Raw genomic sequence first — 26977 nt, 5'->3', positions numbered from 1 at the left:
TTGGTTAGATTTCCACGAGAGGGCCACTGTAGAGTGCAGGGCACCTACAATTAGATGTCAGTAGTTCTTCCACCGACTTGATGTTTTCAGTACCTAAGGTACCTAGGTAGGTATGGATGGATCTTTACGGCGGTTATACCGTAAGGCTTAAGGGTCAGAGGGTGCAGCCATCCATCCTACCTCCTACCATCTAAGCTGCTAATAAGGGAATTAACCCCCACCACTAAGGTAAGGCAAGGTAAGGTAGCAAGCGCAATCCAAAATTGGATTGGATGTGGATCGAAAGTCAGCCCGCTCTTTTCAGAACAGCCTCAGTTTCTCCGTTCTCTTGCAACAAACAGCGCAAACAATATCATCCACGGCCACCAGGAGACGAGGTGATTGCTTCGTTCCGCTCAATCAATCATCGCATTGACTACCTCACCTTTCATCCTACCTACCTACCTATCCCTGATCGTTGCAACATTACTTGCCTCTGTCTACTGTACATAGACGGCAAAAGGAAGTTAAAACACCATGGCCCCCTCTGACACAAACAACCGGGCCACAGAGCCTTCAGCCTCGCGTTCAAGTTCGGGGGATGCCGATATGGCCCAGGTGAGTAAAGCCACGACCTTCTTTTTTTCGTTCATTTTCTCGAGCTCTCACACATACGTATGTTGCTCCGATATCATTTTGCCGCTCTGAGAGAACAAACAAGAACGTACGTGTGGGGATGGCACACAATGCCATCTCTCCAATCATGGAAACAAGTTGGCAGCAAAACACCAACTACCATGATGGCAGAGATGATCGTCGATATGTTTATTCGCATTTCGATTGGTTTACCGGTTGTTGAATCTGATGGCCAATTGCAAGCGTCACCACAAACAATGCTCTTTCGGTCCCCCAATCTCGATATCATTCCTCAACATGCCATTCATTCATTCCCTGTCTATTCCCACTCCAGAAAGTCTAGACCCGGCCTACCTGTGGAACGTTTTATACCTTTAGCTAGACCCAGCCAGTTGGTCGAGACCTTCTCGCTTCGCTTGGCTGTCTGCCACAAGTCAAACTCTCCTGATTTGCATCTGCATCAACATTGGCATCCTGCATTCTGCATCTCTGATCCCTGGATCCTGGGGTTGGTTGGACCTTGGGGGAATACCCGTGTCATACCACTCACTATTTTGTTGTCAGCATTCTTCTGCTCACACACCCTCCCGTTTTCCTCCCATGTCAATCTTTCCCTCACTATCGCTATTGCACTGCATTGCATGATATTGATAGGTAGTCCGTTCACTGACAGTTTTCTGTTCCAGGCCTACCGAGACCTTGCTAGGTATGCTATTCCAAAGTTCAGCGTCAATCTCCAGTTCATCTCACTCTTTATTCACTTTCACACTCCCTGTCACGTTACACATCCTTCCCATCCACTGTCTTCTCACTCTCGCATTTCTGTTATACACACCATTTGCCATCAAACCACATGAATTGCTTTCGTTCAGGCTTTTGACAAGACCTTACATGCAACAAAAAACTCCCCAGCCTCTAAATCCCTTGGTCTCAGTTCGCAGGTCTGTTCACCTACCGGCGTGCCCGACACCTAGTCATGGCCATGGCGATTTTCAAAATCCATTTTTCATAATCTGAATCTCAAGCACTTCAGCTGAACAAGCTCTTCGGGAGATCGGCATCTATTGGCACCGATAAACGCCCCATCACTACCCTTACATCTCCCGGATTGTACAGTCTCTTCATCGGTGAAGGAAGTCTCCAATTGCCTCCTGATCCTTGTATCACTACGTCCTTAAGTCACTCGACATGCATTTCATTGGTTATATAAGTTCTTGCGCTGTATTGGTGACTCGCAAGCGAGGCGAGCATCCCTAGCAAAGGCGCATCTCGATATCTTCACAGCTTGCATGACGCAGTCGTTCCTGTTCCTACACACCTCACTACCCTTGACATAGCCTTCGCCTCCCTGCCACTTTAGCATCGAACTGTAAGAGCCTTTTTTTTTAAGAACCGCAACTGACGCAAAGGATCCATAGAGGCGAACAAGCGGCTACAGCCCTGGAGAATAATCTTTCAAACCTTGAGAACAGACTAGATGCCATCCTCGCTGCTTTAGAAGCCAGAGAAATTACACACATGCCCGCCGCCGTAGCTAAGGCCAGCGGCTCCCCGGGAGCTGCAGACAAAGGTCAGAAGGGCAAATCACCGGATGGTACTAATGGCGACGCAGAGAAGAATGAAAAGGATTCAGCCTAAGCGACCAACCATTTCAAGCAGTGGCTACACCTTGTTTCACATAATAGACTGGATGAGGGAAGCAGGGCGTCAAGTCATTCATCAGTATCTTTCCCGAAGACTCTTACGCCTGAAACATCTGGACGGTAGCGGCCATTCGATAATCATTCCCTATTTCGTTGAAAAGACATCCCTGTTCTCTCACCTATCTTGCGATCCCACGTACTCCTCGAGCTCAAAGGCTCATGTCCAGCCCCATATAGAAGGGCAAAATGAAACTAATAAACATGACCGAACAGAGAAAACCCGGACAAAACGCGATGAGCAACCCTGTAGAGCAAAAGATCAAACATCATTCCGTTTGAAACCCCCTCCCCCCATCCTCGAGTGACCCTTCTCCAATCGTCCTTTCCTTATTCTAACTGCGGTCGCCGACATGTATCGTATACTTATGTTTTTATTGTCGGATCATGTTCGTCTAAATCGATATACGTCGTTGTAACGGGCAACTGGATTGTTAAACGTCCTTCTCTGCAGGGAGTTTGACGTAATCGTCCGCCCATGAAAACCCCAGAAACGCCCACATGACAAATATAAAATGCAATAAAAAGAATTATGTCCATTTCAAGCTCTCAAGCTTTAAGCAAATGGAAGCTGAGGAACGCATAGACATAGTGCTTTGGACCTTGCCAGATATCATGATTCGCTGTCGCCTAATCAACCAGTGCCTCGGGTTCATGATCTTAATGTCAGCCATGGCCGGTTGATGCACCAGACCCCTTGAAAAACAGTCGGTATTGTCATAAAATCCACGATAGGTACAGAAGTAGTGAGTTTACCGGGAAAGACCCTGTGGTGAATCTCAACTAGTCGTCTCACAATGTGCAGTAGTGTTTTGCAATGACAAATGTAAGCATGTGGCCCATCGTCATCTCGTTACTGACTGAGCGATCTCATGAAAGCCTGAAATGCGAGAACCAGTTAGTTGGTAAGACTTCGCATATCAGAGAGGTCAAGACGTGCTCTTGCCAGGGGATCCTCATCAGTGGTCAGAATGGCAGGGCTCTCCTTGCCATTTCCCAACAGAGGTTCTCGACTCGTGAATGAGCGGCTCTCGAGCGTGGGTCGTAGCAGGCCCTGTCCCCCCTCCTTGTGCTTCGATTTTGTCTCGGCATGGAGTGCCAGTTCTCTTTCACGATTCTTTTCGAGCAGAGGGCCACCGAGCGTCGCGCACTTGAGGATCGTTTGGATGAGGTGGTTCTGCTGCAAGGGTTTGGACAAATACTCGTCCATCTGAGCTTGGATACACTTCTCTCGGTCGCCCATCATGGCGTGGGCCGTTAGGGCAATGATGGGTGTGCGGTGGCTTCCTATGCCACGTTCGTATTCTCGAATTTTGCCCGTGGCTTCAAAGCCTCCCTGTAATCAAGACCGTTAGTTAATCTGTCTGCGCGATTGCTGCCAAGATTGAGTTTGATAATGTTGATACTTACCATGATCGGCATTTGTACATCCATAAGAATGACATCGAATTTCTTGCTTTGGACGGCTTTGACGGCTTCCCAGCCGTTGCCAACCACTGTTACCACATGGTGATACTTCTCAAGAATTTTCACTGCTAATCGTTGGTTGACGGTGTTGTCTTCGGCGAGCAAAATTTCGAAAGATTTTGTGTTGTCAGCGAGTGAAGGTGTCGCCCGGTTCTCGAGGGCTGGTATCATGCCGTTTCCTAGATCAATGAGCTTGCACGGCGTGGTCATATACGACGTGATTCCCAGATCCAAGCACGACTTCAGACTAACATGAACAACTGGTGCCAGCAAGACGATAGGAAGGTACTTGAAATCGTCCACGGCTCTTAACCTTCGCGCAGTGTCGATAGAATCGACGAGAATAGCATCATAAGGAAGGGAGCCACCGCTTTGGAGTCGAGTCAGTGCCGGACTCTTCTCTGAGTCCACAACGACGGGCTTCAATCCAATCTTCTCTAACATAGGCTTGATTGAGGTGGCGTTCTGCGACTGAGCCTTGTCAACAAATAGCACTTGATGACCTCGGTAGGGGCGGATCTGTTGCTCAATCAGAGCAGCGTCGTCGGGAGCAAGCTTGACTAAGCATGTGAAGTGAAATTCACTGCCCTTGCCATGTTCACTGTTTACCCAAAGATCGCCACCCATGAGGTTGACGAGTCGCTTCGAAATAGATAGACCTAGACCTGTTCCGCCAAACTTGCGCGTCATGGAACCATCCGCTTGTTGAAACGTGTCGAAGATCAAATCCAGTTTATCCTGGGCGATTCCTATGCCCGTGTCCTCCACGACAAACTCAACCGCGTATTCTCCAGGTCGGACATTGTTTTGCCCCATGCTCTCCTTGATCGTTAGGCTGACCTCACCATGCTCCGTGAACTTGATGGCATTGCCAACAAGGTTGAGAATAATTTGTCTGAGGCGGAACGAGTCGCCAATAACGTAGTCAGGCACGGAGCTGTCGACCTTGTAGGTAAGATCCAAGAACTTCTCATTTGCCTTGACAGCGAGAGTCTTGAGGGCATTGAAGACGGTTCCACGCAGTGTGTAAGGAATCTCCTCAATGACCATTCTCCGAGCTTCAATCTTGGAAAGATCCAGGATATCGTCAATTATCGTCAAGAGGCTATTGGCAAGATTATTGACAATGTTAAGCATCTCCCTCTGATATTGAGTCAGATCGGTGTCCAATGTCAGTTGGGTCATTCCGATGATTCCGTTCATCGGCGTTCGAATTTCGTGGGACATGTTGGCGAGGAACTCTGACTTGGTCTTGTTGGCAAGTTCGGCAGCTTCCCTGGCCTGAGTATTACGCTGAATAGAATCGCGCAGATTTGAAATCATCTGGTTGATCTTGCGCTTGAGCTCGTCCATCTCACCCGATGCTTCGACGTCGACTAGCTTGGTGAAATCCCCGTCGGTGGCCAAGTTGGTTATATCAGAGAAGGCGCGCACTTGTGTAGTCTGTACGAGTTAGAATACGAGGTTCCTGCAGAGTCATCAAGGACTACTTACCAGGTTACTGGCCATTGTATTGACATCCGTCGTGATTTCTTTCCAGCGGCCGTCTAATCCACCAACGTCGGCCTGGGCACCCATCTTTCCATCAACGCCCACATCCTTGGCAACTCGCTGCACTTCGTAACAGAAGCTAGACAAACGGTCAACCATGTTATTGATGGTTTCTTTCAGCACTTGTATCTCTCCATTTGCTTCAACCTTGATCTTCTGGCTCATGTCGCCGTTCGCAATGGCTTGAGTAACGGTTGAGATACTTCGGACCTAGGATTTGGTTAGTGGCTATGTTAAACCCGAGCTTTCTGAGCAGATATCTGAGCCTTACCTGGACTGTGAGATTTGACGCCATTGTGTTGACGTTTTCTGTGAGGTCCTTCCATTTACCTTCAACATTGGCAACCTGAGCCTGTCCACCCAATGTTCCATCTGTGCCTACTTCCCTGGCTACCTTGCTCACCTCGACGGCAAACGTACCAAGACGATCCACCATCTGGTTAATGGTGTTCTTCAGTTCTGCAATTTCACCCTTGACCTCGACCCCAATCTTCTTCGTCAAATCACCTTTGGCGACAGCTGTTGTAACTTTGGCAATTTCTCGCACTTGAGTGGTCAAGTTCATGGCCATGCCGTTGACGTTCTCCGTCAGATCCCTCCAGGTACCTTCAACATCATGCACAGTGGCCTGCCCTCCCAGGCGTCCTTCGGTTCCGACTTCACGGGCAATCTTGGTAACCTCGCGGGCGAACTGCTGTAGTTGGTCAACCATGGAGTTGATGGTTGACTTGAGCTCGAATATCTCTCCCCTGCAATCAGCTTGGACCTTTTGTGTAAGATCTCCCTTGGCGACAGCTGTGGTAACCTTGATAATGTCGCGCACTTGAGTCGTCAAGTTGTTGGCCATGGCATTGACATTGACGGTGAGATCGTTCCACATGCCCTGCACTCCCCCAACATCGGCTTGTCCGCCTAACATGCCTTCTGTCCCGACATCTCTCGCTACACGTGTGACTTCAGAAGCAAATGTTCGTAATTGGTCCACCATGGTGTTAATCGTTTGTTGCAGCTGCAATATCTCGCCTCTGGCAGGTCGTTCGATCTTTTTAGTCAGATCGCCGTGGGCCACGGCGGTGGTAACCGATGCTATCTCCCTCACTAGAGACTTGTTAGTCACAGAGTATCAATTTCGTATCTAGGAAAAGTTGCAAACCTTGATCAGTAAGATTTTGGGCCATAACGTTTACTGTGCAGGCGGTTAGCAATTTTTGTGGTACGAAAGACTCTGGGATATGTGAAATATACCGTTGTCAGTCAATTCCTTCCATGTTCCATCGACACCGCCGATACGGGCTTGGCCACCAAGCAATCCTTCGGTACCGACTTCACGAGCGACTCGCGAGACTTCGCTAGCAAATATTTGCAGCTGGTCCATCATAGCGTTGATAGTGCGCTTGAATGTTGTGATTTCAGGGTCCATTTCAACAGTGTTCATGCGAACCTTCATGGTCAAATCACCGCGAGCAACGGCGGTAACAATCTCTCCAATTTCTCGTAGAGCCTTTTGGAAGGCCTCGTTGGCTTTCTGATGCTTCCAAAGCTCGCGCTCTAGAGTAGCAATACGTTCCTGCTCGAGGATCTCGAGGGCTCGCTCTTGTAGCTGCTTCTGCTCCAAGAGCTGAGCATTTACACCAGCGAGCTCCTGGCGCTGACTATCGAGTAACTTGGATTGGTCATCCACATGTTCTCGAAGTCCTTCAAGGGCTTCTTCGGTCAGCTGATAAGATGGCAGATGCGGAGAGTGCAGGCTACCTTGGGCGTGAAAGACTTTAGGCTTGGGACGGACCGCCACAGCCTGAGCCTCTTCGCCGAAAAGAGTGTCAATAACCTCGTTGGGCGTTTCTGGGAACGGAGAGGTAGCTGAGGCCTGGCTCTCGAGCTTTCCAACACGCAGAGCAAGGTTCTGAAGCTCGAGTTCGAGCTTACGCTTGGCGGGAGTATCTGGCCCCGGGAGTTGCACCTGAGAAGCTACACCAACCGGTATCGAATTAGGCAGTCGGGGATCTGGAGCAATCGAGGCGACAATCGAAGCCGCAGCGGCGAGGGCCGCGTCGTCAACCATGGTGATGCAGGTAGACTGCTGATTCGCAGCTGAGTAATGGAGAAGGAGATTTTTTGCCGGTTTCCCTTTGTTTTATATATAAATGTTTTCTGGCTGCGCCGAGTCGGACGTCCAAAGTGGGTGGTGGATGGGTGTGGATTGCAGATTTGTGTCGATGGATGGCACAGCGCCGGGTCGGTGGATTGTAGAGAATACTCGAAAACAGTACGACGCAAGGCAGGACGATGACCAAACTAGGGACGCAATAGCAGTCGGCTGCGCAGCATCCTCGATTGTCGAGAGTTTGGATACGGACACAGTACAATACACAAGATGACAGTGGGCGATGACCCTGTCGAGTATAAACGGGCGAAGATGAGACTGAGACAAAGTACAAGCAAGCAAAGTCGTCGTGAACTTGAAACCAAACAGCAGAGAAGACGAGGGAGGGTATTGTCGAGACTAATCCAAGCCTGTTCCGTAGAGGTGAGAGGTCGGATGGCAAACGTCGCGACAGACCGTGAGGTTTGAGGAGGAAAAGATTAGGCTGAGAGTTCAACGGGAGCTGTTTACGAGTTGACTGAAGCGGGCGTAGTGCGCTGTAAATGGTAAATGGGATGAGGGATACGATTGGGATCAGGGACGGAGCAAAGTACTTCAAGACATGGAGCTGGAGAGGGGGATAAACCCAGTTCAAAAGGTGGTCCCAGCTGCAGCGGTGGCAGCAAGCACTGGACCGCAACACCGGTGTGGGGGGTCTAGCACGCCTAGGTATCTTTTAGTCTTCCACTGACAGGAGAGCCCTTGACTCCCGTCCTTTGGGGGGTGGTAATGTATGTACCTCTGGTTGTTCAGGGAGCTCGCGAGGACACCATGTATCTCCGAGTTGGGTCGGTGCTGGGTAGATCCCTCGGTCGCTACGCTACCACAGCACAGCAAAGCACGGCACGGCACAGCACAGCGAGACCAGCCGCCAGCTAACCAGTTACGAGGCGGAAAGGAGGGCGACAAAAGAGATAAAAGGCGGAGCCAAGCAAGCGGTGCTAACGTCTGAACAGGTCTAGTAAGGTTTCTCTTTTCGGATCGAAGTGGTGTTTGACTCTTTCACTGTACATCCATCCATACCAGAATACTAATATCTCTCTCGCCCATACTGCGTACACACAGAGGCATGGCATTGGTTGGCTGCCTAGGTAGGTACTATGGATTGCAGATGGAATTACCTCGACTGAGTAGTAACTATGACTTCGGCTGTTGTGAGAGACAAATATCAATTTGAACCCTGCTCAGAAAAGTTATTAGTTGGAGAGTCGCAGCTCCATCTGTCCAGCGATGCTACTCTACTACGAGCTGTCAATGAAGTGAAATTGGACTGTGATGTGATCTAGTCGAAGCCTGAAACTTGGCGGACGAAACCATATCTATCAACGGTGGAGTGGGAACCCCGAAAGTAGTAGGGAAACGAGTGATCACAGCAGGGTATTGTGAGGAGGGGGCAAAGAAACCTTCCATTGCAGTTGGGGCTTTTTACGGTATGCATAGTAGGTCTGCCTCCTGAATTATGTGTAAATCTCGGTTTACTCATGTTGTAGAAAAATGGCATTTCTCATGATAAATGCATTTCCTGTCCCCGAAAATGCTACGGATACATGATTGCGTATGCAGTTCAAAATCTTGTATACCTTGGTATTATGGCATGCAGACGCCAGTCTATTTTTCGTCCCTTCCATTGCCTCTAAGTGGAGGCTCTAGGTACCTAAGTAAGGTACATGGGTTGGGGTTACGAAAGTCATTGTTTTTATAGGTAGCTTCTCTCACATATCACATATCTCAATTGAAAGAAACCCCAAATCTCCTGAAAAGACTACGTTCTTCGGCCCCAAAACCAATTTACCATATCCGTAAGTCGATAGTGGCAGGCTGCCTCGCAAAGCAAACGGAGTCTGCGAGCAATGTCACTTTTCTAACAAGGGCCCTTCTGGGGAAATCTAAAGCTTGATAGCCAATGGCAGCATGCCCAGAGGCTCTCCCCGCCCCTAATGCAGGCTGGCGGCTGCACGAACGAATCGATCGACATTATAACTGTCCGCTAATGTCTTACGGGCACTACATCTGTAGAGGCGGCTGAGATATTGTATGGATGATTGAACGAGAAACGATGGAGGGTGTCACTTTCGATGTTTCTCTATTACTCCTACCTATCCAGAAGGCTTTCAAGTCGGTACAACACTGATATAGAGTAGCTCTGCCTCAAAACCAAAAGGCGTCTCTCGTCTCATATGAATCAATCTTCCCAAATATTTCAGCATCCTATCGTTCCAGTAAAAAGCAAATTATCCGCGCAAGCAAGGAGAGGAGCAGCTTAAGAAACACTGTCATGTGGATACATATTATGCCAGTGCCGCAGCCGCTTCAGAAGTATTCAATTTCCCATTTATTTTATGTCTTCCCTCTAGTTACTGGTTTGTCGTTTGTCCCGCGGAGCGGTCAAATACCGGTAGACGGTTACGAGTGGCGTGCACCCTTTCCAGAAGGCCCCAGGGTTTAATTACCACTAAACTCAAAGGCATTTGAAACGCCTGGGTCAATTATAGTTACATAGATAGCTTGATATACCTTCTAAGTCGAGGTTGATTAGCCTGCTTACTGACGAAGTTGAACTTAACTCTTATTAGCTGGCAGAGAAATGTCGCAAGAAACAACTCGATGTTGGTCCACCTCCAAATCCTGCCCAGAACGACAAGACGTTCCCCATTCCATTCGAAGGATGTCCACTGCCAACAGTCCCGAGCATTCATCAGTACAAGCCCTGGCTGCCAAGGGCCAAGGCCGTTGATGTGGGGTGGTACTATGCTAAATAACTCGCACAGTGATGATACTTGCCCATCCCTTAACCGAGTGAGAATTGGAGACTACCTAAGAGGCCATATTATGTTCAGTACCGTTAATGTTTGTTCAACTAGAAAACAGTCACGGCTTTGCATAAAGAATGTGTTCTCGTGTTAGTGGATTTTGCAAATGGATCCATCTAGTGTGACATCTACTTATGTAGACGCGGCTCCTCCATTGTTGAAATGGGCTTCTCGAACTGTCAATAATAATAAGCGGCATCCTCGTGGGCTCGTACATAGGGGTCCCCCTTGCTTAGGTAGTCCGAGGATGAACTAGGGTAAGTATTTCCACCGCGATCTTTATCCGAATTCTTGACCCGACTTTCTCATGCACCATCACTCACATAATAGATATAGGTATTGTCCCATCGGTCTTCTGACTGCACTAGAAAGATGCTCGCTCGCAGTAAATATTCTGGGTCACACCAGAAGGTTGCTCCATCTTCCACTTAACTATAGCACAATGCTATTCAGAGAATATTGTAGCCATCACTGGCCGTCTGGAAAATGAAAACATATATCCGACGATTCAGGTGTCTTAGCACTGTGCGGTTCTCAACAGATGCTTACTGTTTCCGGACTGACTTGGTCCCCGCAGGTTGCAAATTACATAGAGCTGAGCAGCTGGCTAGTACCCAGGGCTGTTGGCCACGGGGGAGCGTGCTATCGCCGCGAATGGTACAGAGTACGTGGTGTTTGCTCAGTACCACCAATTACGAGCAACAGGGTAAGGACATACGCCATGAGATGGGCATTGTGATGGACAGTGTCTTGTGTTTCAGGCAAGGCTGGCGCAAGTGTTGTCGCTCGGTCCGCACAGCGCATGCTGCTAATGATTACTCCTGTGACCCAGCCTCTGTGCCAGTGATATCGGGGATGGCTAGTAGTTTGTGCTAGCATTCTCAAAGACCGGCCCTTATACCTCAAGACAACATACCAACACAGCGAGGAGACTTGGCTAAGCACACCAATGCTCACTGGCGAGAAAGAAGATATGGTAGGAGAGCATCTGATGGGGATAACATCCAATACCCTTCCTTACCTTGCAGTAATTACTATCGCGAGTTCAGGGGTCGCTCAACTGGTGGGTCGAGGTCAAAATCGAGTCAGCCACCAACGTCATGGTGCAGCTGCGGCACGTCGGTTTCTTATTCACCGACAGGGGCGCCCTTGATCCAACTCCTAATATGTGTGGACGACATCTTTGGAGCCCTGTCTTGGGCAAATCAAATTCGAGCTTGGCAATTGCTCATGTCGTTGCCGCTTGAACAAAAAGCCCCTCATTCCAGTTGAGGATCTTCGCAAGGCGCTGCTTAGTCCGCACGGTATAGTTTAGACACAAGAGCCTCTTCTGACGGGTATTTCGACCATTGTCACTGTCTTGGACATCTGAGCATACTGTACGTGGGGCTGGCCCGTACTCCTTCGAGATTGGTGGCTTGTAGCCCACGTGAGATATGTTTCGAATCCATTCAGTCACAGAAGCACGTGTACTACTCGGCTTTTGATTTCAAGATCGACGGTCAGAGACATTGCACGAAAGGGATGGGATAATAGGGAGTAGTGAGCTATGGAGTAGAGGGCCAAGGGTCAAGAGCAACGCATTCTTCACAAAACGGCGGCACTTGACAACTGGTTGCTCACAAATAATTGGACTGGTACTCAAGGCGGCTACCAAGGACTGCCTCATATCCTCAAACTCATCTGTGGTTCTGGGCTTCATGAGCTTCAGCTTTCTCCCTATCATGTGCCTTGGGTTTGCTTTCATTCAGCAACGCTGAAGCCGTTGAGCTATTACCAGCACCGTCAGTTTCAGTCGTCGTGCCAAAAGAGGTACCCCGAATGCCATCCAACTGTCAATCGCCACCAAAACCGTCCAAGACCGGCTCAAAGCAATGTCGAATCGCGCGTATTACAATACCATGGAACCCGCCACTGGCTTGGCCTGGATGACATTTTCTTCTAGAACCAAAACCAAGGGCTCAACAGTATCGGCCCATCTCCACTCGGTGAATTGCCTCTTGTGATGAGTGGCCCTGCAAGCTTTTACCAAACAGGTCGGATTCGATGTCGAGTGTGGTAGCGAGGAGGGCGTAAAAGGGTCCCATGTCGATACTCCTAGATACTTAGGTGCTGAATTGTGAATGTACAGACATAATGTACTAGGAGTTTCTAGACATGTGTTGGTCTCCTCCTCCAGAAAACACCCTACCTAATTCCAAATGCCCTGTTCTGTTGAAACCGTCGGTCCATGAGAGATCATCGTCCCGAATTTTGTCAAGCAGGGGCTCAATGCAGCACGACGACACACAACTAACTGCATTGCCAAATTACATATCGCACTCGCTCGTGCCAACCAGGTCAGAGGTCAGTCAATAACTATGAACAAAAGTGATAATGACTTCTCCTCTCCCTTTTTGCTTTGCCCTTTCTACAAACAATGGACAACGGATTGACCAAGTGCTCCGCCCTAGGTTGTGTTTGACGGACAAGCCGGCTCAACTTCAGTGGAGTTGAATTGGACCCTCAAAAAGGACCCTGAAAATGCTGTCACTTTTCCCACCTCGGCGGCCGTTGTTCTCTGTGAGCAGGGTCCAGCAGACCACCGAGCTAGTCTTAGCTTGCATCCATTTTAAACGGTTAGTCTACTCCCTGTAACTACCAGTATTCTGCTATGGCCCGTCTAGCCAGTATCCCTTTGCCTCCAGGGCTGTTTGTTGCAGTCTTGGTCCACCTTTGCTCGGTGCGGACAAGACGTGGACCATTGCTAACTATTATGTACTATGTATCTGAGTTGGATCTCGGTATCGGTGACAAAGCGGCCCTGATTCGTGCTTGCGTGCTGGGGAACCCATATCTATCCCCAGCTTCGTTTACGCGGGAGGCGTCTTTGTGGGATGCAACCAAACGGCCTCAAAACCTCCTCTCCAAGACAACTTGACCCTGAATTAAACCAATGCAGGTATGGTCACAGTGTCTTACGCGCCACTTTTGCTTGGCCGAGGCGCACATGGTATGTTGCTTCTTGCATGTCTCGAAGATCAAAGACATAGATAGCACAGGTTAAAGGATTGTTGTTTTGTTAGACGTTGCTGGTTTGCGATTGACCATGTTTCCATCTTGTTCCACTCCTGATCTTAGCCAACTCGGAGATCGGCAACAAGCATTGATCGCCGTTGGGTTGTGCTCACAACATTAGGCTGAATTTCATGCTTGCTTGCATCAGGTTAAGCCACTATCCTGCGACTACATCGAACGCTGTATCCAGATGTAGGGTAGCGTAGGTCAGTATGCATAAGATGTTGAGGAACAGGCGACCTTCGACATTGAATGAGTGCCTAGAAGCTTACCACTGGTCTTTTTATTCATCTTGCTTAAGTTTTCAGTTACTTCTGCTATGTCAAGTGCACTGAGTCTCAACGTGGGTGACCCCAATTGCACATATGGAGTTGCTCTCAAATAAACTGTCTCGTATTCAGACAATCATGCGAAATTCACACAGCAGCACTACCACCACACTGAACCGATGAGAATTTCAGACTGCAACCAACACGTCTACTTATTCTATAGCCCAATAGTTACCGATCAGAGAAAAAACATCCATGTATAATTAACTAAGAAAGCAACTTCCTGTACACACGAATATGGGTATCTGATGCGTTGTCTTCCTGCCGGATAGATAGGTACATATCAACAAAAATACAAACCAACCTACATCATAAAAACCTTCGCAGGCCTTCCAAACCACACCAGTGATGTCCGTTGTATCACCGAGAACTGTGTCCATGATCCCCCCTCTTGCCTTCTGCCACTCTTCATCGCCTCGGCAAGTTGTTACGCCCAAAGTTACCACTGAAAGCAGGGCCCGCAGACGAGTTCCAACCTTGCGTTACACTATTCTTGACAATCAGCGCCGCAGCAGCTGTGGCAGCCTGTCTCTCCTTCTGACGATGTCGGTCCTTGAGATAGTGCGCTGCTTCTGGCCGCATACGGAGGATGCGTAAGATCATATCGTCGCTCGGATCAGCTTGCGCTTCGCGGCGCTTGGCCTCCTTGGCCTTTCGCATAGTGCCCAGATTACGACTCATCATAATACTCTTGCCACGCCTGATGGTACCCATGCTTGCGAACGACCCTGCGCCGCCCAGCGAGGCTCCGAGAGCAGCCGGAGCTGACAGGCGGTTACTCTGTGAGTTCTGCTGCTGGAGAGCCAGGCGTGCGCGTTCTGTTGTTGCAGCTGCCATTCTTTCCGACTCGCGTATGAGACTATTAGTATCCTCGAAATAGAAGAAGTTCAGCGATGCCAGCTCGTGCCACTTAGGCGACTTGAGGGTCTCTGCTGGAACACCTAGCTGCTCTCCTGAATCGTCTCTGGCATTGAAGAATTGGAAAAGCAAGTCCAGCCAGTGGTAGACAATATCCAACTCCTTACGTGTAAGGGGTCGCTGTTGGGAAGGCTTTTCAGACAGAGGTGGCACTAATAGATTTTCAATCACCATCAAGACCTCCTTCCAGAGTCGTGCCATGACAGCATCCATGGTGGCCTTTGTCAATGTCTGTTTCATGATAGCAAAGTTCTCGTCAAAGTATGCAAACAGGGGTGCAAGAGCCGCTTCAACTTGCGCTGGAGTTGCAGTCGGCACTGTTGAAGCTCGCTTTTTCCAGAGACTTGTTACCGACGCGCCAATACCGCCAGTACCGAGCAGATGTCTCAGAGTCTCTAAAGACAATGTGTGATTGATCTGAGAAGTGAGCTATTCATTGTCAGTGATGTGTTTTTCGGTCACGTTTGTACAAGAGTCGGATCCTTACCTTATCCGTGACCTTGCGGACCATATCTCTCTCAGTGCGCTTCAAATGGCGAAAGGCCTTTCCGAAATGAAACTGAATATCGTCTCTCTCGCCCTCCATGCTAACTCTTATAAGTAGTCGACCTTGGGAGTCTAGGTCCAACCAGAACTCGCGCGGCAAATAGTCGCTGAAATGAACGGGATCGAGTTTGAGTGACGTGCGTCCAACATAGTCATGGTCGCCGAAAGTATCATAGTCCCAAATGGTTGCGATCATGTTGACTGGGCCCTGGACTGTGATGTCGAATGTCTCGTCCCAACGCGGGTTAAGACTCCTCTGAATGATCCGTGTTTTGTGCAGTCTCTTCTGGTATTCGTCGCCAAATACCACGTAAGGATCACTGTAGCCGTTGGCATCACACGCCTTGAGATCCTCCGCCTCAACAACTTTGATCGTGAAGGTGTATTTATTAGGTCGGCGGGTCTTTTTCTTGGGTCCGTCAATTCTTTCTAGCAGTGCAGCGCAAGCATCGGGATCCATAGTCCGTTCTAACTTGTCAAGCTCCTGCATGGCATATTCGATATTGTTCAGTTTGACAAAGGACTGTTAGCGTTAGCAGTATTCATAAAGAGCATCTCATACCGAGTGATTACCTCTGAGTAAAATTGGAAAGGCTCGACCCGATCTTTATTGTTCCAGGCATCCTTCGCATATCTCATCCATTTCTCTTGAGTAGTCTGGGTCTGTGCCGCCAACTCCTCAGCTGAAGGACGGTCCATCTCTTTCGCGAATTTTTGATCAACAAGTTCGCAGTATTTGCCAATACCTGCGGCAAATGCCTTCGAGAGGGATGTCATGAATCTGGCGTGATGTTCATCGTTGCCCCAGTTGAGGTTAAAGACAGTATCAAGAGTCTGGTTGAACAACATGAATATGTCCATGATAGAAACACTGTGCCTCTCCGAATCCCGTGGGATATCCTCCGGGTTCTCAGTGCGTACTTGGAACTGATCCTGCTTGACTGCTTGCTCAACGTACTCCTCGACTCTGCTTTCGGCTGCACGAACCCATCGCCACACAAAATCGACCAAAAGGTCCTCGACATTGAAAGCAAATGGCCGATCAGGTAGAGAATCGTTGTGGATGCGGCGGATTGCAACCAACTCTCTGTACAGTTCGAAGCCATCTTGTATGTCGAGTTCAGTGCCAGTCTCTTGAGCCATCTCCAGGATGGACTCAATGATGGCGTTTGCGTCCTCTTCGAACCGAGGGAACACTTCTTCGACCAAGATCTGGAATGGATTTACGCCCATAATCTCGGGATTCTTATTATAGCGTTTGTTGATCCTCTCACATAGCTTGATGACTGTTTTGCCCAACTTGACCACATTGGCAAAATCCCAGTCATTCCGGTCAGCTGATATCTCTTTTTCCATATACTGGCGGTAAGCCTCTTGAGCCTGATCGTGGAGACGCTGGCTGAGGTGTTGAGAGAACTCTTCAGCAGCCTCAGGTCTAGGAGAGAAACATGGGTCGCTGAAGATGTGATTGTCCAAGATGTACTGGACGACGCCGATTTGGGGTGGTTTCGTATCATAGCACTGTTCCATCCTATCATAAAGGTCACGGAGCAGTGTCTCATGAAGGGTATTCAGAGTGTGTTGATAGACGGCAAAGTCATGCACCGTCCAGCGGCTAGGGTCGATCTCAGATAGGGGAGTCGAGTAGTTTGATATGTGAGGAGGCTTCTTGACTTCTGGCAGTGGTGTTTTGACAAAATCGAAAACAGCATCCAGCTCCTCGGGGAGCAACTCCCGATCAAGGTAGTTGCGTGATGCAACCTCAAGTAGAGTGATGAGCCTGGAGCATTGGGGCACTCTCCATCTCACGCACAATTCAGTCAAAAGGTCCATGGATTGTTTTGATAAGGGTTGGTAGTCAAGGTCAGGGTCGCTATTGATCTGGTCAAAGGTCATAGCATGTTTAAGAATGTACTTGAAGAAGGCTCTGGGGTCTGGAGGGACAAAGGTGTAAATATTCTCCTCGACTGTTCGGATACTAGAATCACCACCAATGTTCAGAGAAGCGAGGTTGATAGCTGGATCAAAGCCCATTGAAGCATCAAACGCTGGATCGCTGTATGTAGATTGGGGCCTACTGGAGAAGCCTTTGTCGATGTTGCTGCTCGATGTCTTGGCAAGCTCTGGTTTGGCAGTCAAAATATCAAGCATCATCTGGGACAGATGAGGAGACTCGGCTTTCTTCCACTCCTGAAAGGCCTCATCAAGATCAAAGTCATCACTCCTCAGGGCACCGGGCATGTCTGAATTTAGCCTGTGCTGGTACGACTTGAGATCCTTCAGTGCAGCCTCTTCTGTCCACACTCCTTTGTTCTCGTTGATCTCGGCTTGTGCCTCCGAAAGACTCAGTCCGAAGATCCTGACCACCTGCTGAACCAAGGGCATGTCCTTGACATCATAACTCAAAGGTACGACGACCTCGATCGTCGTTCCAGCGCCGTCAGATCCACCGCCAACCAAGTTTTGATCATTTGTCAGGAGCTTCTTCTCGAGAACACTCAGCTTGGACATGAGTTCAGTCTTATCGCGATCGTGGCCCTGGTCCCGAAGAATAGTGGCAATCAGGCGAACAAAGAGAGCAAGGTGTCGGTCAGGAATAAGCTTCCAGGAATCGTCATCAGGAGCGGCACCTTTCTGAGCGGCCTTGGTGGTAGACGTGTAAAACATGAGTATGAGCGGCTCAAGCTTCCTCTCCTTGTCGATGGTTTTGCGGAAGTTCCTTTCAGAGAAGGTAGTGTAAGCTTCTGCAAAGCTTCGCTTAACCGCAGCATCATTATAACCTGGGAGGCGTTCGCTACCCCTCAGCACGCCGCCGCAACGTTCGAGTAGAGCACTTGTAAAGTTGTGAGGTAGCTTGAAGCTTGAAGAAGAGCCGGAGGTAAATTCTTGGACGAGTGCGCCGACGCTGGTGTGAGTTCGGACGGGTTGCTTTGGAGCTGGAACATATTGCTTTCGTTTGGCCTTGGGCTGAAGGAGGTAGTGTAGATAAGCGGATCGGAGAGCGAAGCTGCGGGCTTCATCATGTTCGACGACAATTGCTTGGGCCCTGGAAGCTGCGCGAGCTCGACCAAGATCTCTGCTGCTGCCCATCCGACGGCCTGGATTGTAGGAGCGTCGGGACTCTGACGACATTGTGGACGATCGAGGGGAGGCGACAGTGACAGCGGTATGGCAATGACAAGTGCAAGGACCTACAAAGTGAGGATGGAGATTGCTCGGGACGCGAGATGATACCTAAGAAAATGGTCTATTTACGCGCCCCAGCTCATGACACTGGGTATCGGTCAAAACGTGAGATGTGCTCAGCAAAGGTGGATGCTGATGGTGAGTTGGAGGATTGGGCGAACGTGCGCGACAAGGGAGAAAAGGAGCGAAGGGTCCAAGATATCTATCTGGGCTATCAAATCTGGATAGCCAAAGAGCAATGCCTAGATAGATGTGCGGTGAGTTTAGATGGAATGTCAAAATTTGGATCCTGTTCCTTGTAGTTGTGGAGCAAAGTGGTTTGTTTGCTTTGTTTCGACTGTAAGTCGATATGTGCCTGCTCCAGCCTAGGATAGTTGATGGATTAAAGATTGACGGTACGGTGAAGTGATGATGGTCCAGGATGGAGCTGGAGGTCAGAGCCGCCCCGGTCGCAGTGCTTCAAGAGGTCAAAGAGACAAGGATGAAACAAGACGGGGAACACAGTAACGACAGATCACATAACCTTTTGTTTGTGGTAGCATAGGTATCTGATTAGCTGAGAGAGAGTGATGGCCATCGATTGAAGCATAAAGGAAGCATTAAAGAGCCTGCACCATCCCATCCAATACAATTAGCCTTCCGTCCCCTCTAATCGTCGCTCACTGTTGACACAAAGCCTAACATGGGACCCAAGACTACAAGGTCCAGCCCAAAATAAGAGTCTCCCAGCCCAAGGAATGGGGCGAGACGTCATCCATTCAGCCAGCCCATGGGCTGAGGAACATGGCCGGGACACGTCCTTGCACCGCTAGCCCGCTAATGGCATCGCCGTAGGACCCTGAGGAGCGCTAGTTTGATCCTATCCAATGATAAACAACGTCGTGTTTGGGCGCTTATATGTATAATCGCTAGGAATTCAATTCCATCATGGCATTCTGCAGTTCATGGGTTTCTTCGTGTAATCATAGCATGAAGGCGGGACACATTGGATCCAATGTCTGCAAATGGAATTCTCCATACCCAGGGCACCAGTGGTCGCTTAGGAATTGAATGCAATCGCTGCATGAACACATTTAGATAAAAATAAGTTTTCCTTTCATAGTCCCATCTTTATCTCTTTTGCTTGGCATCTTCATGGTTCACACTAATATCTTGCCATTGGTCATGATTTGTTTCGATAATAGCCAGAATCAATCTATCATTTTGTATTGGCTCCTTAATAATTTGATACTTTTATCAATATCTTATTCTAGATGTAATATGTCCCCACGGTACCTCGGAGGTTTTTCTTGTACAAAGATATAAAGTTGGGGCACTTGATTGTACCCAAGTCAGTTGTCGATGTTTGGTGTACTTACATTGCACTGGGTGATGTGTCCTGGACGTTGACTGGGCACCTGGCTGTCGAAGGATTGACTGTCCTCGACTCTGACTGCTATATGACTACCTCAGGTGTTAACATAAATTGAGCATCACCCCAAATGCAGTCATCACACATCCAATGTCTACAGAGCGCTGACGAAGGGCTGAGCCACTATCTAAAAACATGAACCGAAGACTGGGTACCCAAGTCAAGTAGCAGCATCAACTAAGTAAGGTACTTGGAAGCTTCGGGTTGTGATCATGTGTAAGAATCTCGTGTCTTGAATACATCCCATTTTCGTTGAGGTGGCTCACGAGGTTGCGGAGATCGATATCTTGTGTTGCGTGTTGTACCTCGTTCATAGAGTAGGTGTGTCAGAGTTGTGCTATCAGTGTCCGCATACAATATCTATCTGCACATTTGTCATGTGAAAAAGCACTAGATCTCTCGCTGTGCGGCTGTCGGTTATCACCACCTGACTCATGGAGGATGACGAGCATGCACCAGGCAATTGGCCATCGACCTACTCCATACGGTATCCGGGTATGTACTATTACGTACTGTACCCTCATAGTATGTAGGGTTCGATGGATGTTGAAGAACCCAAAACCCCGCCGTAGAGGAACCACCTAAAGACAAGGGCCCTGGCAGGAGTCTGGAGATGGCTGAAGGGATCAGCAGCAAGAGTGCCCTGTCTAGAGTATCCGAAAATGAGCCAGGGTCAGACAAAGTTCTTGGAGTCGATGGGTACTCTAAGTTAGATACTGTACTGTGTGACAGGTTTGAGATATGATCAGTTCTCGAGAGACGATAATTTGCTTGTGCAGGGATCACTTCTCTTGAGCAGATGATTAGACAACCCATCGAATGTTCACTGAAGATGTATCAGTGATCGTCCAGTATCATTCAGCAACGCCAAAATGCACCTATAACTGGACGCTTTCGAATTCAGCCTGAGCCCAACCTAGCGCCCACCAACAGCGCCGCTGTGTTTCAAATTGACGCATGTAACTGCATCGCCTGGTTTTGGAGGGTCTGCGGGTACCTTGCCTGGCACTCGATGGTGCTTGGTCTTTTACAGGCTCCATAGTGGAGGTTGGGTTCCATAGTACCTACCTTGGTTAGCATACAGGTACCTAGAGATAGCAAACAGCCCAGTAAAGCAAGAGTTACCTCTAGTGTGGCCGGTTGCCAACCACAACAAGGGGCTCAGACCGGTTAAAGGCTAGCTCCCTGCTTTTCTTAGTATTCGACTCCCGATCTCTCAATCTGGTTCTAAACATGATGTGGGTGAGTAGATGATATAACGACAATCGGAGAAGGAAAAGGGGAAATACTCATGACATGAGGGTTGAATTTTGCGTGTATCTCTCGTTAACAGAAGTGCCTGATATTCAATCCTGCATTATGTGATTGCATCAATCAGAAAGACAAAATCTAGTGCCTGAGTGGAACAATACAGTGAATCAGCGAATGTAACGGTTGCACAGTACTGGTAAATACGACTGAATTGGCAGGTAGGTGGCCAGTACGTAGCAGCACTCTAATTGAATCAGTCTTCGCTTTGTGACTCGCATGTATTACACTGAGACCGCAGAGCTGATCAATTCACCGTATCTGTCATCAACAAGACGCAACTTACTTCAAAAGTCATTATTATAGGTAGGTAAGGCATGTATCCCTAGGTAAATTATGTAGGGTAGGTAAAGGGTTTTGATTAGGTACATTAGGTGAGGAGACTCCTCCCTCCTCTGTTCAATATCCTAGCCGACGAGAGAAGAAGAACGATAAACCTCTTAGGTTTCCTAATAATCCTTGGGTATATTACCTACCTACCTATGGAATTCAATTTTGCTGCTCTACCTAGCCGCTTCGAATTCGTTGACAACCCCTATGTACCCTGCTGGGCTTTTCTCGAGATAAATCTCTAACATGCCGCTTTTGTTCGTTCCTACCTAACTGTGTACACTTCCAGAGACGGCCATTCATCATCCTTGGCTCTTTGATCGCGAATATTCAACAACTTTCAACATTGTCGTTTATGTCCACCCTGTCGTTGATAGAATTACGACTACGACAGGCAACAGCTCTTTTTATCTTATTGCTTCTTGATGACAGGAGTTGAGTTCATAACTGCCTAACTTGACCCGCACCCATAGCTTCACCACATTCGTACGCCGCCTTGGACTTTGGCGCATTCATTATATGCGGGATACGCGATAGTCAACAGCAGTTACATACTTCCCTACCTATCTACTTATCGACTACGTTAGTTATCTGACCTTGACTCCTGGCGGCCGATTGACGAGCGGTCGCAAATAGCCACACGAGTCTGATACTGGCTCTACACCTAATCGAGGTGCGAGTGGGCCACTCCGGTTGGCTCAGCGCCAGATGACGGGCTCCCCTGTCCCGCCCTGAGCCCCGCGCTACCACTTTTCGTACCGGCGCTATTCTGCCTGTTGGCTGCAGCAGCTCGCTGTCACGGTGTCACAGTGTCGCCTGTCGTTGTGCGCCCCCCCAGTGTGCGTTCGTTCGTTCGTCGCTCCAGTCCGTCTTTAAAGATCCCGACAGCTCCAGTTACTGGTCCCCAGCCGACACTGTAATCGTTCCTCGTATCTTGACCATCGCTGCCCTTCAGACTTACTTGACGATGGGCATCGTCAGCAGCAAGCCCGAGGAGGGGCCTGCTCTCTACTTGAGAGACCAGAATAGATGTACGTTGTCATACCTTTTCCCCGCCTTGCCCTTGGATCTCGCTGGAGGCCTGCGCTGAGGTTGTGGCTTGTTACTCTAACTGACCGACTCTGTTTTGCAGTGAGCATATCCTCTTTAGTCGTTACAAACCCACGGAAGCGCACTTCTGTAAACTTCGTTCCCAATGCCTTTCCTGCGACTAGAGTTTCTGCCCAGAGACCTCTCGGCGACACATCTCCTGTAGAGTTCGTCCAGGTATGTTGCGACAGTTTGCGACCTTTCTTTGCGGCGTCAGTGACTGACCTAACCACAGGATCCTGATATTTCAAATCCAACAGCACCGCCGAACTTCTTAGTCAAGCTCAGCAACGATGACGAGCTCATATTTTCCTTTACATTCGTTATGCGCCAGGCGCAGTTTGCGCAACCAACCACTTCGTCTGAGCCAGCATCCGGTCCAATCGATACCAGTATATCGGGCCTTACCTACGTCTACGCCTCGAATTTGAAAGAAGTCGAGAACTTGGTGACCAGAGAGTTTCATGCCGACCCAAATCTACATAGAAATGCCAACGTCGCATTAGTCGGCGATTATACTACAGGAGGAAGCCCGTCAGTATCGTTCGAATGGACATGGAAATGGAAGTCCCCGAAGCCTACTGAGGATAAGGGTGGCGGCTGGAGGAACTCGTGCAGCGTACTGTGCCACTCCTTTCGCGTTATGCAAGCGTGCTAACCACCCGCAGTTTGTCGAGTATGACCCTCGAGCTCACCGACTGCACACGCTAGCTAGTTTCTCCTACTTCGTTGCAGGTACTAACCCTCGAGATGCTCTTTATCCTTCATCTGCTCATGCTTTTTCAGGCACACCCGCGTCTTTGAGCCATCCAAATTCACCTTCGCCCCCTTTTCTCCTGGCATCTCCGCCTAAGATTCGCGTTGCCTCGTCCCAATCAGTCGACTCTCGTATCACCGCTCCGGATATCATAGACGAGCCTGTTTCGCCTCTTATTCCTCCGGCCGAAATGCCCCTTACACCAGGCTTCCCACAGGCCAAAGAGACTGTCAAAGTTGACATAGCCTGTCCCAAGCCGAACGAGGAATCTATGGTCAGCGATGACGGTCCTGTTTTTCGGGCTACCCTCAAAGCTCTGGAGCAAAAGACAGGCAACATGAGGACTCAGATGAAGAAAGTTCTGAAGAAAGCAGAACATGCGCATTCTTGTCAGAGTGAAGCCAACGATGCTTTCACCGCATTCGTGGATGCTTTGCGAGAAGCTGCAGCAACCAATGCAAACGCCGTCCAACCTGCTTTGACACATTACTTCGATAAGATTGCCAGGGAAATCTTAGCGTATGAGCGACAAAACACTTATAACTTACAGAAGATCATTATTGAACCAGTAACCAAATTATACCAAGTGGACATCAAACAAGCCGAGTCGAAAAAACGAGACTTCGAGGAGGAAAGCAAAGATTATTATGCATATGTGTCCCGTTATTTGGGACAGCGTCAGGATTCGGTTAAGGCGAAGAAGCTTGCGGAGGCCGATTCCAAATACCAAAACAAGCGACGAAACTTTGAGCTTAAACGATTTGACTACTCTAGTTTCATGCAGGACCTGCACGGCGGGCGCAAGGAACAGGAGGTTTTGTCTCATCTGACAAGGTTCGCTGATGCTCAGACACGAGGTTTTATGGATGCAGCGAAGAAGATTGAGTTTCTTCTACCCCAATTGGAAGCTTTGTCCAATGAGGTTCAAGAGGCCGACAAGGAATATCAGTATCAACGAAGAGAGCGTGAGGAAAAGAGACGTCTTCTTGAAAAGAGCAACACACCGTACAAGGAACCCGAGCAAACTAGCACTACAAGCAATATGCCCATCGGCTCCGCCACCAACGGCAATACAGGCAATACCTCGGATTCAGATCTGGGTCGTGCTGACAGCACCGGGTCTCAGCTCAATGCCGGTTCGGTGAATGTTCCATCAGGTGTGGAGTTATCCAGATCTCCAGGCAGTCTTGGCCAGACAGGTGTTGGAAGCCCTGCAGCTGCCTCCAAGTTCAAAGGTATTCGGGACCTTGAGGAGCGAGATAGCATGTCATCTGCCGTCACTCATCGAAAGGAAGGCCTTCTGTGGGCTCTCAATAGACCGGGAGGACATGTTGACCCCCGCAATTTGAACAAACAGGGCTGGCACAAGTACGTCTCCTAATCTGGGTATGACAAGCCTTTTCTAACATGATTTATAGATTCTGGATCGTTCTGGACCAGGGAAAACTGTCAGAGTACAGTAATTGGAAGCAGAAACTTGATCTCCACATTGACCCTATCGATCTTCGTATGGCATCTGTTCGAGAAGCTCGTAATGCGGAGAGACGATTCTGCTTCGAAGTCATTACCCCTAGTTTCAAACGAGTGTACCAGGCGACCTCTGAAGAGGACATGAATAGTTGGATCACAGCTATAAACAATGCGTTGCAGAGCGCAATGGAAGGACGCAGCTACCAAGGGAAGCCGACCTCATCAAACGGCGATTCCTCTCTAAGAAGAGATATTGGCTCTGTGCTCACAGGAAAGACACAATCGCTGAGTCACGGAAATCATCATAGCACCGCTAATACTGGGATACCGAGCCGAAGGATAACCGTGGGTGCGCGACCGAGCGCAGTCAGAACCTCCAGCTCTGGGTATGACGAGAACCCTGACAGGGTACTCCAGATGGTTCGAGACAATGATCAAGGCAACCTGTGGTGTGCCGATTGTGGTTCAGGATCCAAAGTTGAGTGGGTATCGATCAATCTGGGCATTATTCTTTGCATCGAGTGCAGTGGCATTCACCGATCACTCGGAACCCATATTAGCAAGGTGCGGTCTTTGACGCTAGACATCAAGTCCTTCACCATTGATATTGTCGAACTTCTACTGCTCATCGGGAACCGGGTATCCAACATGATTTGGGAGGCCAAGCTTGATCAGTCGCTGAAGCCCACGGCACAAGCAAGCCGAGAACAGCGACTCCGGTTCATCACATCAAAGTATGTAGATCGGTTGTTCGTCGAACCCATTTCGCCCACGCTGTCACGATACGGGACAGCAGACGAGACACTCCTGGCAGCCATTAAGAAGAATGAGATACAGCAAGTACTCTATGCATTGGCGCTAAAGGCAAATCCCAACACAGTTGACAAAATGAGGGGCACACATGCTGTGTGGCTCGCGCTGGCCGCTGCAGATCCAGCAGCTCCCTCACCGGGAACTCCCCACACGGTGACCGATGCGGAAGCAAAAGCTGTGCCGTTCCCTGTGGCCGAGCTATTGGTTCAGAATGGAGCCGAGATTCCTGCAACTATGCCAGCGTTCCCTCTGGGCCGCTTCGCCCAAATCTACATCGAGCAGAAGCGTGGTCGTACGGTCATCGAGGGATCGATCGATGCAGTGCCCTCACTACCTAGTAACATGAGCCCAGCCGAGAGGCTTCAGCGAGAGAAAGAAGCCAGGTTACAGAAACGAGTTAGCACAGGCGGCAGGTTAGCCAGATCTCCCATCCCTGAGAGATAGGAACCGGGACAGTAGGAACCACTAGCTGGCTTAAGTTCCTGTTGCTACTTTCGCAATCTCCCTCGGACACACAAACTGATCGGGAAACGATTTCGCCCCTGCAATGGGCCAATTCAACGGACGACAAAGTGTATTTGGTAATGAAGGATGGTAGGTATTTTGACAGAAGACAAGGGCAGCACAAGGGAGTTTACTGGCGTTTACGTTGCGTATGGCTTTGTCCATGCCATACGAATGGGAAAGTCATTGTGGAGACCGGGGCACTTAGGAAAGAATATGGGAGAGGAGAAAGACACAAGTATATGCTATTTTGGATTAACGGTAGAAAGGAGAGTGGCACATTGAACGTGTAGAGCATCACTACGGGGCATGCTAGGTCATTGGGTACCTTATTGACAGGTTGTCATTGCTGTTGCTTACCTTGACTTTGCTTACTTTATGGAAAGAGATAGGCTTGGTGATATTGAATAATGGTAATGTCGAGTTGAAGCCAACATTTGCTGCTGAAAATGCCGTGACCTGTACATGCAAGTCTGCAGTAGAGATCCGACTGTCAGGGCGGTCTCTAAGCCCACTCTGTTGCTACATCTACTACTTTAACTTGCAGAGTGACCTATCTATAGAGAGCAGTGCTATTTAAAAGCCATGGTCGAGCAGGTTAGAACGTGGTGGCTCTTCATGACGCTCGTGACGGACGAGGCTAGGAACAGGCGTCGTGTGGGCAGGCGAATGTCTCATCCTGACAGACAACGTGACTTGAAACCGGCGGATGACGATGCGAAGCAATAAGACCGGGCCATGGGGTTGACAGTGGGTGGATGGGCGTAATATGTGCGTGCCTATCCTATTGACTTGAGGAAGATACAGTATTGGATCATCTGGTGGTTAAGCATGCATGGGCTGATATCTCGATCTCGGTATACCTCCAAACCGTTATGTCCCGTCATCTCCACTGACAGCTTGGAGGAATCGGATGAAAGCTTCAGACCTACCTGCAAGGCATCATATTGCAGCAGTTCTAGCGGTGGTAGCG

General features: G+C 49.1%; 4 protein-coding genes across 8 annotated transcripts; 2 read left to right on the top strand and 2 right to left on the bottom strand.

Annotated features, from left to right (window-relative positions):
- The first annotated feature begins 318 nt into the window (after window positions 1-318).
- FVEG_08049 (hypothetical protein) lies at window positions 319-2854 on the top strand. Its single transcript, XM_018896844.1, has 2 exons — window positions 319-1321; window positions 2034-2854. The coding sequence occupies exons 1-2, from the start codon at window positions 657-659 to the stop codon at window positions 2251-2253; spliced, it is 885 nt and encodes a 294-aa protein (XP_018754373.1). The 5' UTR covers window positions 319-656; the 3' UTR covers window positions 2254-2854.
- On the bottom strand, window positions 1795-8071 carry FVEG_08048 (hypothetical protein). Of its 4 annotated transcripts, XM_018896843.1 has the most exons (8): window positions 7086-8071; window positions 6579-7037; window positions 6487-6519; window positions 5605-6431; window positions 5277-5543; window positions 3726-5225; window positions 3256-3651; window positions 1795-3195 (listed from the first exon to the last, which is right to left on the bottom strand). In XM_018896843.1, the coding sequence occupies exons 1-8, from the start codon at window positions 7393-7395 to the stop codon at window positions 3169-3171; spliced, it is 3819 nt and encodes a 1272-aa protein (XP_018754372.1). In that variant the 5' UTR covers window positions 7396-8071; the 3' UTR covers window positions 1795-3168. The 4 variants fall into 4 exon arrangements, with proteins under 4 accessions (XP_018754372.1, XP_018754370.1, XP_018754371.1 ...); XM_018896841.1 differs by having other exon boundaries at window positions 6579-8071; XM_018896842.1 differs by having other exon boundaries at window positions 1795-3651.
- Window positions 8072-13714: 5643 nt separating this feature from the next.
- On the bottom strand, window positions 13715-18990 carry FVEG_08047 (hypothetical protein). Its single transcript, XM_018896839.1, has 3 exons — window positions 15710-18990; window positions 15078-15659; window positions 13715-15019 (listed from the first exon to the last, which is right to left on the bottom strand). Exons 1-3 carry the CDS (start codon window positions 18266-18268, stop codon window positions 14081-14083), a joined length of 4080 nt encoding a protein of 1359 aa, XP_018754368.1. The 5' UTR covers window positions 18269-18990; the 3' UTR covers window positions 13715-14080.
- A 2841-nt stretch (window positions 18991-21831) lies between these two features.
- Window positions 21832-26440, top strand: FVEG_08046 (hypothetical protein). 2 transcript variants are annotated; one of them, XM_018896838.1, is made up of 6 exons: window positions 21832-22402; window positions 22504-22637; window positions 22696-23079; window positions 23129-23195; window positions 23247-24585; window positions 24636-26440. In XM_018896838.1, exons 1-6 carry the CDS (start codon window positions 22339-22341, stop codon window positions 25942-25944), a joined length of 3297 nt encoding a protein of 1098 aa, XP_018754367.1. In that variant the 5' UTR covers window positions 21832-22338; the 3' UTR covers window positions 25945-26440. The 2 variants fall into 2 exon arrangements, with proteins under 2 accessions (XP_018754367.1, XP_018754366.1); XM_018896837.1 differs by having other exon boundaries at window positions 22278-22402; window positions 23129-24585; window positions 24636-26438.
- Window positions 26441-26977: the final 537 nt, after the last annotated feature.

Source organism: Fusarium verticillioides, chromosome 3 (genome assembly GCF_000149555.1).
Source record: "Fusarium verticillioides 7600 chromosome 3, whole genome shotgun sequence".
NCBI classification, from domain to species: domain Eukaryota; kingdom Fungi; phylum Ascomycota; class Sordariomycetes; order Hypocreales; family Nectriaceae; genus Fusarium; species Fusarium verticillioides.
The sequence above is the reverse complement of the archived record's forward strand: the minus strand, read 5'-3'. Positions and strand labels throughout refer to the sequence as shown.

What these genes read in the sequence shown, in the direction of transcription:
- FVEG_08048 (XM_018896840.1), bottom strand. Translation starts at nt 7,395, where the DNA reads ATGGTTGACGACGCGGCCCTCGCCGCTGCGGCTTCGATTGTCGCCTCG. An exon ending in ATACAATGGCCAGTAACCTG is followed by an intron (nt 5,226 to 5,276) that starts GTAAGTAGTCCT and finishes TAACTCGTACAG; the next exon opens with ACTACACAAGTGCGCGCCTT. An exon ending in ATGTACAAATGCCGATCATG is followed by an intron (nt 3,652 to 3,725) that starts GTAAGTATCAAC and finishes TCTTGATTACAG; the next exon opens with GGAGGCTTTGAAGCCACGGG.
- FVEG_08049 (XM_018896844.1), top strand. Translation starts at nt 657, where the DNA reads ATGTTGCTCCGATATCATTTTGCCGCTCTGAGAGAACAAACAAGAACG. An exon ending in GCCTACCGAGACCTTGCTAG is followed by an intron (nt 1,322 to 2,033) that starts GTATGCTATTCC and finishes AAGGATCCATAG; the next exon opens with AGGCGAACAAGCGGCTACAG.
- FVEG_08046 (XM_018896837.1), top strand. Translation starts at nt 22,339, where the DNA reads ATGGGCATCGTCAGCAGCAAGCCCGAGGAGGGGCCTGCTCTCTACTTG. An exon ending in CTTGAGAGACCAGAATAGAT is followed by an intron (nt 22,403 to 22,503) that starts GTACGTTGTCAT and finishes TCTGTTTTGCAG; the next exon opens with TGAGCATATCCTCTTTAGTC. An exon ending in AACAAACAGGGCTGGCACAA is followed by an intron (nt 24,586 to 24,635) that starts GTACGTCTCCTA and finishes CATGATTTATAG; the next exon opens with ATTCTGGATCGTTCTGGACC.
- FVEG_08047 (XM_018896839.1), bottom strand. Translation starts at nt 18,268, where the DNA reads ATGTCGTCAGAGTCCCGACGCTCCTACAATCCAGGCCGTCGGATGGGC. An exon ending in CTTTCCAATTTTACTCAGAG is followed by an intron (nt 15,660 to 15,709) that starts GTAATCACTCGG and finishes TAACGCTAACAG; the next exon opens with TCCTTTGTCAAACTGAACAA. An exon ending in TCCGCAAGGTCACGGATAAG is followed by an intron (nt 15,020 to 15,077) that starts GTAAGGATCCGA and finishes GACAATGAATAG; the next exon opens with CTCACTTCTCAGATCAATCA.